The sequence below is a fragment of the Orycteropus afer genome, unplaced genomic scaffold (genome assembly GCF_000298275.1).
Source record: "Orycteropus afer afer isolate SDZICR_OR568_19922 unplaced genomic scaffold, OryAfe1.0 scaffold00109, whole genome shotgun sequence".
NCBI classification, from domain to species: domain Eukaryota; kingdom Metazoa; phylum Chordata; class Mammalia; order Tubulidentata; family Orycteropodidae; genus Orycteropus; species Orycteropus afer.
Genome location: NW_006921696.1, coordinates 1293385 through 1306341, shown reverse-complemented (window position 1 = coordinate 1306341; position 12957 = coordinate 1293385). Strand labels below are relative to the sequence as shown.

Sequence of the window (12957 nt, the reverse complement as noted above, 5' to 3'; positions counted from 1 at the left end):
TTGTTGGTTAACTGTTTTAAAAAATGGAGAAACTGTTTAACAAGATTAAGCTGAGATACCCATTAGATTAGTCTATGACAGTTTTTAGGCACTATTGCAAAAGGTATGAGTGCAAAAGCTTGTGAGAACAAGAGTAGACAGTAGCTTGCTTGAAAGAAGAGTAAATATGGGAGAGAATTTGTAAGATGTACATGTATTTATAGTCTGAGGGTAGAAAAGAGAGAGTTTGAACCTTAAGAATCAGAAAGAATCCTGAAGCGTATGGAAAGGAATAAGCACAAGTGATGGGCTTACTTTCTGAAACAAGGCAAACAAAAAAGTTTGGAAATAAATGAGAATGAGGCAGAGAATATATAAGGGAAGCAGAGGAACTGTTGTGAGGGTATTGGCATTTGTAGTGGAGAAAGCATAGTGAGTCATAGGACATGAGAATGGGTACCAGTTCTGGGTGCTGATTCAGGAGGAACAACATGGAAGAATCCATGTTAATTACTATACCATTGGATTTTAGTAGAGCCAGTGGCATATGCACACTGTTTTCCAGGGTGCCGCTACACCAAAAATAGGAATAAATAAGTAAATAAATAAAGGTCACATGTGTTGATAGCAGATTGGTAAAATAAAATAATACAGGAAATGAAGTGTTTGTAAGAATGGAAAGGTGCTTGGGTGGTGTACCAGCTAAGTGCTCAGCTGCTAACAGAAAAGTTGGCAGTTTGAACCTGTCTGTTGGCTCCATGAGAGAAAGTCCTGACAATCCAGTAAAGATGACAGCCTAAAAGACCCTGTGGGGCAGTTCTGCTCTGTCACATGAGGTCACTAGGAGTCAGAATCAACTTGACAGCCCTTAGCAGCAACATGAGTATGGAATTGAAATGTGTATCTTGGAGTCTAGTTTGGGTAAGAAAGAAACAAAGCCTGGAAGGGACTGTTAGCCAGGAGTTTGGAAGAGCCAAGATATTGGAAGTTGTATACATGGTTAGGTGGAAGATGTAAGTACTTTCAGTACATGATATGCTTTAGAGTAGAACTTGCTGTAAACTCCAAAGGTAATCATGATGAATCATGGAGTAGGGCTTACTACTTACCAGTCGTGCTCTTTAGGCTCAAATTTCAAGGCATCTCTAATGAGATTCAGTATCCCATATGTAAAATGGGATTGCTATATTTTACAGAATAATAAAAATTGTCAGGAAAGCCTAAATCATATATGAATGACCATGAATTTTTCCTTTATTCACATGTAGATCATCACATCATAAAGCAATCAGAAAGGAAAAAAAAATTCTTCTGGATTCTCTTAATAAGTTTATCCTAAGGAACCAATTTGAATAAATGAATTCTTTTCAAATGAAGTCATTCATATTATTATTGATTATTGGTGAAATTTAAAAATGTGCACTTTTAAAATTAATTATAATCTATATGCTATTTTGGCATTATTCAAAAGATTACACACACACACACACATGCACCCCAACACACATGCATACCTACGTAGTTGGGAATCTTGATTGACAGCATAAAGCTAAATTACATGAAATATTTAACCACAGTACAAGAGCCATTTGCAGTTTTAAAAAGCAAATAAATAAAACAATATTCCAATGAATTGTCCATGTATAGCAACAAATCAGTAAGAAGGGACAAACCCACATAGTGAAATAGATAAATCAGATTTAGGCAGGATAGTTTATTGAATTTAAATTGTGCCCAGTTGGCCCAAGAGCTATATATAAGCAATCCATCTTACGTTGTTAATGGAGATTCTTGAAATCCACCTGATGTTTGCATTATTAAATTTCAGTCTAATGAGCTCTGCTAATACATATTGAAGACGGTTGTAAGGAATAGAATGTGAATCTGAGCGGGATAATTTGAAAGAAACATAAGCTGAGCATTTTACATGACTCAAGGGGTATATCTACAATTATACATATAACCAAAATTGAATTTAAATGGAATTTCTATTATCCTTGTCCTTCTACCAGGGAGAATAAAGTGTAAATGAAGTAAAAGTCTTTAGAGTTACTGGTGGTTTGTTTTTATTATCTAATTTAATAGATTCTTACAATGATACAGAGTGGCATAAAAGTTTTAATATTTCATGACTTTAAATGCAGTCTAAGTATGTATAAAAGCTTGTAAATGGAAACAGATGTCTGTGTAATTGGATATAGCACTTCATAACACCATTATATAAGTTTTATATTTTAGAAAGTGTTAATATTGATGGGGAAGAAAAATCATACTTGCAAGAAAAATAATTATGGATGTGGCATGTATTTTGTTTAAATTCCTTTTGAACCAGGTTTTGTACTTCCACATGATATGTTGATTTTGTGTAGGAAAAATATATGTTGCAAAACACTCAAGAGTAAATATGTTTTTAAAATCATTGCTGTTTACATTGCTGCTACTTTTATAATAAAGACTCATCTGAAGTTTAATGCTGGCACAGTTTGATTCTTTTTCTTTTGATGAGGCAATATTTTTTTTAACTTAATGTTTCATCAACTATAATGCTATTAGAGACTTATTTTCACTTAGTTCACTCATCAGGCAGTGAGACGGCAATAAAGGAGAATCGCTCCTTTGAGACGTTAATGCTTTGGAATAAATGATGTGCTAGAACAGAAATTTAATTAATTTACAGAGTATATTGATATTCCCTTGTTACCATGCTGTATATTTTTAATCTTCTTTAACATCTGTAGTAAAGTGTTTGAAAACCCCTGCAGTTGAGCAACTAGTAGATAATTAAGTAATAAGGGAAGAGGCTTCTGGAGGGAAAAGGATTCTTTTTACCAAATGCTGTGATAACATGAATGAAGAATTGCTACCATGATGTGCAATGAAAAAAAACTATATGCTACTTAATTTGATACTGTTCCATAGATATTGCAAGCTTCTTATATTTAAAATGTGAATTGTAGCTTAAGAACTTTCCTCCAAAGTTTAAAATGGACACATTACACTGGCAAATCAGATGACTTTTAATGACCTCAATTGTTTTCCCAACTGGCATGCCATCATTTAAACTTACATTAAAATCATTTTCTTTTTTGTATAGAGAGTATCATTAATTAAACTTCAAAGATTCTAAATAAATAAATATTTATTCTGAATTAAGATTCCAGAATTTGTACTTCATATTTTCAACTACTTTATTTCTTCCTTCTAGCTACTTCACAAGGAGCTCTGGTGGCGTAGTGCCTAAGGCACTTGCCTGCTAACCACAAGGCTGGCGGTTCAAACCCACCAGCCACTCCTCAGAAGGAAGGTTGGGCAATCTACTTCCTTAGTGATATACTGCCTCAGAAACCCAAGGAGGGGTGGCTATGAGTCGGGTCCGACTCAACGGCACATAACAACAACTACACAAAATACAGATAATGAGTTTTGTTCACTTTTCCCAGTGTTTTCACTTGGAACATGGGCATAAAATAAATTAAGAAATTTCATTGTTTTTGTTTCAGCAAAAGCTGATGAAGCATTGAAAGCCAAAGAAAGAAATGAGGAAGAAGCAAGACGAAGAAAGGAGGAAGGTAAAGACATGTTTTCATTTTTTCCCAAAGCAGCCTTTGTACTTAGGCTCATTGTTTGGCACTATTCTCTCCATTCCCTGGAGAGACCATAGACTATAATCAGATGCCTTCAGGGGTACCTCAAGCTACTGCATGAACCTGAACAGGATCACACTGTATTTCATGTCTTGGATACTAACTAATGTTTGCTAGCATGAAATTAATTTATAAGCATCCTACTATACACTCTGAGCAATGAAGGAGATATAAAATTAAAAAGTAGAGCTGGTCTTGGTTTGTTTCCTTCTGACTTTTATCTTTATAGTTAACAAATTACCCAGCTAAATCATAGAAACAGATTTAACTTTTAACAGTATTCTGGCAGTTATGAAGAAGACTCTTCTTACCAATAAAACTCTTTAAAATGAAAGAATAATAAAATCTGAAATGTCAGAAATAAATCATAATTCAGATTAAGAAATTAGTGTCTTAATTCTTATGAATTACATATTGTTCTTTTTTCTTAAAAACATTTAAGCCATCCCTCCAAAAAAAATTATCATGTAAACAGATCTAAAACATTTTTTTATCTCCTTTAACACACTTTTAGTTTCCTACCTGTGATTTTTTCTTCTTCAGTTGAAAAAAAAAGAAAAAAAAAAAAAGAAAAAAGAACTGAAGAAAAAATTTAAGCCTCGAGTTGCAATAGTGAGAGATTCTATGGGCAAAATATTGAATGATGCAGGAAACATCAAGAGAAGATGGCAGGAATACACAGAGTCACTGTACCAAAAAGAACTGATGGATCTTCATCCATTTCAGGAAGTGGCATATGATCTAGAACCAATGGTAATGAAGGAAGAAGTCAAAGCTGCAATGAAAGAACTGGCGAAGAACAAGGCTCCGGGAATTGATGGCATACCGATTGAGATATTTCAACAAACAGATGCCCCATTGGAGGCGCTCACTCAGTTATGCCAAGAGATTTGGAGGACAGCTACCTGGCCAACTGACTGGAAGAGATCCATATTTGTGCCCATTCCAAAGAAAGGTGATCCCACAGAATGTAGAAATTATAGAACAATATCACTAATATCACATGCAAGTAAGATATTACTGAAGATAATTCAGAAACGTTTGCAGCAGTATATTGACAGAGAACTTCCAGAGGTTCAAGCCGGATTCAGAAGAGGACGTGGAACAAGGGATATCATAGCTGTTGTCAGATGGATCTTGGCTCAAGGCAAAGAATACCAGAAAGATGTTTACTTGTGTTTTATTGACTATGCAAAGGCATTTGATTGTGTGGATCATGACAAATTATGGATAACATTGAGAAGAATGGGAATCCCTGAGCACTTGATTGTACTCATGAGGAATCTATACCTTGACCAGGAGGCTGTCGTTCTAACAGAACAAGGGGACACTACATGGTTTAAAATCAAGAAGGGAGTGCGTCAGGGTTGTATTCTTTCTCCACACTTATTCAATCTATATGCTGAGCAAATAATCCGAGAAGCTGGACTATATGAAGAAAAACGTGGTATCAGGATTGGAGGAAGAATCATTAACAACCTGAGATATGCAGACGATACAACTTTGCTTGCTGAAAGTGAGGATGACTTAAGGCACCTACTGATGAAGGTTGAAGAATACAGTCTGCAGTATGGATTACATCTCAACATAAAGAAAACAAAAATCCTCACAACTGGACCAATGAGCAGCATCACAATCAATGGAGAGAAGATTGAGGTTGTCAAGGAATTCACATTGCTTGGTTCTACAATCGATGCCAACGGAAGCAGCAGTCAGGACATTAGACGTCGTTTAGCATTGGGAAAGTCAACTGCGAAGGAACTGTTTCAAGTGCTGAGGAGCAAGGATATCTCCTTGAGGACTAAGGTGCGCCTGACACAAGCCATGATATTTCCAATCACCTTGTATGCATGTGAGAGCTGGACAATGAATAGGGAAGACCGAAGAAGAGTTGATGCTTTTGAGTTGTGGTGCTGGCGAAGAATGCTGAAAGTACCATGGACTGCTAAAAGAACTAACAGATCTGTCCTGGAGGAAGTGCAGCCAGAATGCTCCTTGGAAGCAAGAATGGCCAGACTTCGTCTCACCTATTTTGGTCATGTTGTAAGAAGGGACCATTCCCTGGAGAAGGATGTCATGCTTGGTAGGGTGGAGGGTCGACGAAAGAGGGGGAGGCCTTCAACGAGATGGATTGATACAGTGGCTGCGATGATGGGCTCGAGTATAGCAGGGATTGTGGGGCTGGTGCGGGATCGGGCAGTGTTTCGTTCTGCTGTGCATGGGGTCGCTATGAGTCGGAAACGACTCGACGGCACTTAACAACAACAACAACAACAACCTGTGATTTATATTAGTGAAAATGTTGCCTTCTTTCCTTCACACAGGCTTCATGTATACTGATGTAAATTATAGTGCTTAAAGCAAGATCCAGGCAAATCTTACTCAATGAGTTAAGCAATGATCTGCTTGGACTGGCAGTCATGTTACTTTACTGGCTAATTAGCAGAGTAACCATTTCCTCAATGAGCTTTCTAGAAGCCGAATCCCTGATAACGTGTGCCAAAATACTGGCTTTGAGTGCTGTTGTCTAATTCTGAAAGTTAAAGTTTTTACCTCAGTCTCTATCTTTTACTGTGACAACAAGAAAAACATTTTGCACTTACAGCTTCCATTTGACAGCTGGGACCCACTAAAACCTAAAATGTTTGAGTATGATGGTTTAGCATGCTCAAAGGCAGCATCCCTTCAGAGCAAAGACCCCAAAGAAAATCCAAAAACAACGTCTACAGATTTAGATGGCAGAACCCTACAAAAAAATGTAAATATGTAGTGGCATACTAAGATTGACTGTCATCAGCCTGGCCTTATGTGATCTCCAGAGATCCTGAGTTCATGTTTTTGTACTGAATCAACTGCTTTTATGGTATATGAAGACAACAAGTGAATTCCATTGTCGGGAATCCTTAGTAGAATTGTCTTTTTTTGATTCTGAAGTTTACATCTTAACATTGTTAAGTGGAAGCAACCCATCTGATATTAGTATGTCCCTGAGGTGCTCCGGTGGTATAATGCCTGAAGCATTTGACTGCTAACTAGAAGGTTGGCAGTTCAAGGCCCCCAGCCCCTCTGCAGAAGGAAGACTGGGCAATCTGCTTCTGTAAGGATTTACCACCTCGGAAACCCAAAGGGAGTTGCTATGAGTCAGAATTGACTCGATGGAAGTGAGTTTGGTTTGGTTTTTATGGTATGCCCCTAGTACAAACACATGTTACTAGGTGCAAAGCAGTCTAAGCAAATTACAATATTTTAATATTGCTATGTTATGTGGTATTCAGATCAATGTAACTAATTAATAACATAATGGCCCTTATAAAACACTGTGGTACTGTAAATCACAAGTGTAGTTCTTATTATCAGCCAACATAGTGGAAATATGGTGCAGTAGTTATTAGCCTAATCCCATTAATTCAAATCTTAATTGAAGTCGTAATCAGTTGGAAAGGATGGCACTGATTATAACCATGGATATTGAAATTGCTAGGTGATTTATTATTGGGAAAAAGTGTAATATGAATATTTGACCTAATTAAAGAAACTGTTTTTGAATACTTAAGAACACCTCACTTACGTGCTGACAATATTTCTGGTATTCTCTATTTTTCATTAAATTGGTTCTAAGCATCTTTAAAAAGGGAACTTCGTGATTTTTTTTTAAGAAACTACAGATATTTGAAAGTTATACTGTAATTCTATTGAAAATATTCCATTATTTTTATTTTTCACTTAGACAAACTGACCTTGTACTTAGCCTATGATATACAGTAACCTTTTCCATTTCAACATCTAAGAATTGTTGGAAAAGCAACATTCCTGCAATCATAGCTGTATTTATTAGTGTCTTTACACGTCTGTTATCATAACTAGAGGTTACACTCCAGAATTGTAGAGGCCTTAGAGTTTAGAGTGTTCACTGTTATATCCATGCTTCATAGCACATTATACTCAGTTTTCTGAAAGGGTGAATGAATAATTGCATGAATGAATGCTCAGTTCACGCTTATTCTTCTAAATCCATGCTTATTTAGCTAAGCTTCGGCTTGCAGTTGAATTCAAATGACACTGTTGAAAATAGAGCCCATCTTTATCTTGTCAAAGTCCTGGTCCCACAGTGGTTAAGCATTCAGCTGCTGACTGAAAGGTTGGCAGTTTGAATCCACCAGCCAGTCTCTGGAAGAAAGGTGCGGCGGTCTGCTTCCTTAAAGATTATAGCTTCAGAAACCTTATGAGGCAGTTTTACCCTGCCAGTAGGGTCGTTATGAGTTGGAATTGATTTGATAGCAATGGGTTTTGTTATGTCCCTTTTCTAAGACAGGACTGCACCTATATTAGGCCATTGCTCTAATGACTTACAGCCATGGAAAATGAAACCAGAGAATGCTAACATGGATTTATCAAGTCTAAATGAACTCATTGAATTTTTTTTTTTTTGCATCCAAAGAACATAAGAAAAATATTACTACAGATATTGAAGAAAATTCAACTGATAAAATAACTGTATGACATTTAGGTCTAAGAGGAAAACAGTGTATTTTCTTTTTTATTCAATAGGTTTCCTTTGCTTGTTTTTTGTTGGTGAAACTAAACTACTAATTATTTTCTTTGTCATTGTTCTTATTGTTTTGCTTCCAACTTTTTTTTTCTGTTTTCTAGATACATGGATGCTATTGAGTTAACCTTTGCCTGAAAAATGATTAATGTATAAGCTACATTTATTTTATTTCATATAATTAGTCTAGCTGAAAATTGAAACCTGAGCTACATCAGTCTGTGTATGTTTATGTACTTCTGCATCTGAAAGAATATAATCCCTTATTTCCAGTCTGTAAGGCAGTAGTAATTCACTCTGTCACATCATTTATACAATTCATCTCTTAATCTCTCAGCATGCTGATATGCAGCACAGGATTGAAATCATTGTTAAAATGTAGATAAATGTTGTCTACCCAGCTCCCTTTATCCACGCTCTGTTATCTCAAAAAAAAAAAAAAAAGCTGTTGTATTAGCATAGTGAGATCTGTGCCTTGCAAATTCTTTCTGACCATTATGCACCCTTTTGCTCTGAGTGTTCTTAAATCAGTATCATAATTATGTTTGCAAGTGTTGTATCCAAGGTAAAAGTCAGGCTACATATCAAACTTGTCCAGGGTAACTACTTTGCCTTCTTCCTTTTAAATTGTGGGACCCCATTTAGAATGCTTTGCATGGTCCCTGTATATAGCTCAGTAGATTTTCGAGTTGCTGAATATCACTAGTGCATTGGTGATGGACACTCTTTGTTGAACTACCTGCTTTCTAGCTCTTTCCACTTCAGTTGAATTATATAAAGATTATCATTAGTTAGTAAAGTCAACTAAGTATTTAAAGTTTAGGCTTATAATTTCCTTCTTTAAAAATAAGCACTTTTTAAAAGTTCTAGATTATTTATTTATTAATTTGAAAAAGGCATAGTATTAAATCTTAACCATTCTGTTTTCTTTGGCCTAATAAATGCTTGACTGATTTCTCTTTTTCCATGTATGTGTTTAACCATGTTATAACTATACTTTTAAAATATATAAATAAAAATCATTTCAACTTTTTCCTTCATTCAATTTCTTTATTATTGAATGCTTTAGCATAATTACTTAGATTTTCTGTGTTTTATTTTTATATTTAATGTCACATGCATTTGAGGGTTCTAATTGTGGTGCAATTGTTAATGTGCACTCCAGTGCTAACTAAAACGCCAGCGATTTGAACCTACCAGCCACCCTGTGGGAGAAAGATGTTACAGCCTGCTTCTGTAAAGATTACAGCCTTGGAAACCTTGTGAGGCAGTTCTACTCTGCCCTGTTAGGGTCACTATGAGTTGAAATCAACACGATGGCCATGGGTTAATTATGATTTAAATATACTTATAAGCATAATAGTCTTTCTTTGCATTTTGAATTCTCTTTAATATGAACTTCTTAATTGTGGTGTAAGTATCATAGCTTTTGAATTCTTTTTCCCCTCTGTTTATTCCAAATAGCTTTACTCATCTGTTGGGTTTTTTACTTCAAATATTTTGTTTCAAAAAGTATTTGGCAGCCCACTCTAAATCATTCCTGGAAATGGTGAACAGTGGTAATATGGACATAATTAGAGGTAGTTCAGGTGAAGGAGCAGTCACCAATCTCATTTGTTCATGTTTAACTTCATCAAATCTTTTACCACTATTGAGTAACAAGAAGTAAAAAAACAAGATTGGCCTTCATTTCACTCTTTGTTTTTTGAAATAATCCTTTGGTGGAGGTGGCAGTAATGAGTACTACTAGTAGCTGAAAAGAAAAGGAGGTGATTTTCTAACTGTTCTACAGAGTGCTTAATAATTTGCTCTGTTTTGTATCATGGATGGTACAAATGGTTAATGCACTTGGGTGCTAACTGAGAGGTTGGAGGTTCAAGTACATGCAGAGGCGCCTTGGAAGAAAGGCCTGAAAAATCAGCCTTTGAAAATCCTATGGGGCACAGTTCTACTTTGATATGCACGGTGAGTCAAAATTGATAAAAAAAATAATGAAACCAGGATACAAGCCCATTCAGTCTGATCCAAGTGCACTATTCTCCCTTATAAACAGCCTTTATAAACCCTTTAAAACAGTGTTAATATGTAATTTAATTCTCTTTTCCCCTATCCTTTACCTCTGTCTTGCCCCTCTCCAAGTTCTTAAGCATTTTGCTTACTCTAAAGTTTTCCTGTTCTCAACTATATCTGTACCCATATTAGATTGCTTCATTTGAGTTTATAGGGCACTTGTGGCAGTTAAGTTTGTGGGTCAACTTGGCTGGGGCTGGTTGAGTGGCTGGGCAGCTGGATATAGCATTCCCCATGATGAGACTGGTAATCAACTCCATGGTGGAATCTACTGTGAGCAGCTGAGTAGCTGCCTTAGAGAATGTGGTCTGCTTCCTGTATATAAGCAGAAGCCTTGGGGAATGGTCTCTAGCTTGTGGCACGCTTGGACCCTGCATGTAGCCATGTCATTGTTCAGCAACCTGCCATGCTTTGCCAACCTTGGGATTTTCAATGGACTTGAATGGCCTACCGTGTGGTTTGGTAACATCGGGACTGTGCCTTTTTACTTGTCAACCTTGGGCTTGTCAGTCTCAGCAGCCAGCAGCTGTCTGAGTGAAGAAAAGCCTCTTGCTCCAGTGGGCTGGGAGCAGGAGGCAGAACTGAAGCCCAAGAGTGAGAGGCTTTCACCCAGCCCCTAGAACCTGGCACTTTGAACTCGGACTTAAAGCCTCCAAACTGTAAGAGAATAAACTCCTGTTTGTTCAAGTATCCCATTTGTGGTATATTCTTGTCAGAGTGGCACTAGGTAACACGAACAGCACCCAACAGGTGAAGTACTCCAGTTAGCAAGAAGCATATTTTGTGTCTCTGTCCATTTCCCACAATCTCTATCTGCTTTTGTCCATAGAGAGCTGGGTGGTTTATGTAAGTGTTCCCTCCACACCCAACCAGACCTGAGCATCTAGTTTCTTAGGTTCCTTTCCCAGACGTTCTGATTATACCAGTGTTTTGAGGCCCTTCACATAAAGCACACATAGCATCAGGTCTTACCACAATCTGAGAGAGAACTGTTATCATCCCTTCTTTACTTAGACTGGGGTTCCTCACTTAAGACCCAGAGAAAAGTGTGAGGGTTTGAGGTTCTCAAGTATCATTATTCTTTCTGGTGGACCTTTCTGAGAATGCTGGAGTGACGTTGAAAATGGTGGAGTTAACAAGTGGAAGAGTATCATTAGGGGCCACTTCCTTCAGTTGTCATGTTTATGCTATAAATAGGTTAGACCGAAAAGAGGATTGAACTTCTAGCCATTATCCCAAATTGAATACTCATTGTAATATGCAATATTACTCACTTCTTAAACATTTTAAAGTCTAACCCTTCCCCACTTTGTCTTAATGTTAAAGGTAGTTCCTTTACAAGATTTAAAATACTCCTTTAGGAAATTTGTGTTTCCTGTGTATCAGATTTAATAGTCATATTTTATAATATATTTTTTAAATATACCTGAATAGTCTTTTAAAGGAGCCCTGACGGTGCAATGATTAAGCATTCTGCTGCTAACTGAAAGGTGTTAACCCACTACTGGCTGTGTGGGAGAAAAGACATGGAAATCTGCTCCCATACAGATTATAGCTTTAGAAACCCCATCAGGCAGTTCTACTCTGTCATACAGGGTTGAAGTCGTCGAAATTGATGGCATACAACAACATATACTTTTAATACGTTAACCCTAATATTAGAGGCTCTGGTAGCATAGTGCCTAAGGCGCTTGACTGCTAACCGGAAGGCTGGAGGTTCAAACCCATCAGCCACTCCTTGGAAGGAAGATGGGGCAATCTACTTCCGTAGTGATACTGCCTCGGAAACCCAAGGAGTTGGGTTGGGTCCGACTCGACGGCACATAACAATAACAATATTAGAGGCTTATTGTTTTTCTTTTTTTAAATCAACTTGTTTAGCTTGGATGTGTTGCTTTATTGCGTGTTTCTTCATCAAGTTACTATTTAGTCAAAAATCATGCAAGAACACTCAGTCATTCAGCCTAAGCATCTGTCTTATTTCCCTAAGCAGTGATTTGTCCTTTATAGTTCCCTTGATTCCATGTCTACAAACACTTGATTGCTAAATACGTTTAACCTTTTATATATGTAAAGCTTCATTTGTGTCATATTACATAGCATCCTTTTTGCTTTCTCAGGTTTAAGCTTCCAAATATCTAATTAATTTTTAACTTTATAACAAAGCATGGAATCAATCCTTCCTTGTTTTCTTAATAGCACACAAATAATGCATATGCTTCATATGCATTCAGCTGTATTTCTAATGGAAGCCAGTTTAGATCACATTTTACTTATTTTAAGCAAGTTGTACATATACATGGAATTCAGATATACTCATATCTGTTTACCCGTTATTAGGCTTCCAGGAGTGAACTATCATGTATTTCCTTATCAATTTAAATGTTTTCTGTTCTTTACAACACAAATTTAAAAAACAACTCAAAGCTATAGGCTTTCTTTTCAATCAGATATTTCCAATGTAAATTAAACATTAGGAAGCGGACAGGTACATATTGAGTGCCAACCAGTGTGCAGTCCTGGGAGTAACTGAGGGAAGTCACTGCACTATAAGGAGTCTTTTATGCTCTAGTAGAAACAGCCATAGCTTTTTCTTTTCTTTTTTAAAAACTATGTATTGTCAGTACTGAGTTGTCAGTGAAAGCAAACATGGGTATAGGGACGGATAGATGGGTGAACAAGCTAAACAATTGTTGTTGTTGTTGTTATGTGCCGTCG

General features: G+C 36.7%; 1 protein-coding gene across 1 annotated transcript in view; it reads left to right on the top strand.

The window, feature by feature from the left end:
• Window positions 1-12957, top strand: part of RSRC1 (arginine and serine rich coiled-coil 1) — a 500806-nt gene that overhangs the window by 380717 nt on the left and 107132 nt on the right. Inside the window, exon 5 of the mRNA XM_042781342.1 lies at window positions 3480-3548. Within this exon, the coding sequence (XP_042637276.1) occupies window positions 3480-3548 (69 nt within the window). The remainder of the gene's footprint in view (window positions 1-3479; window positions 3549-12957) is intronic.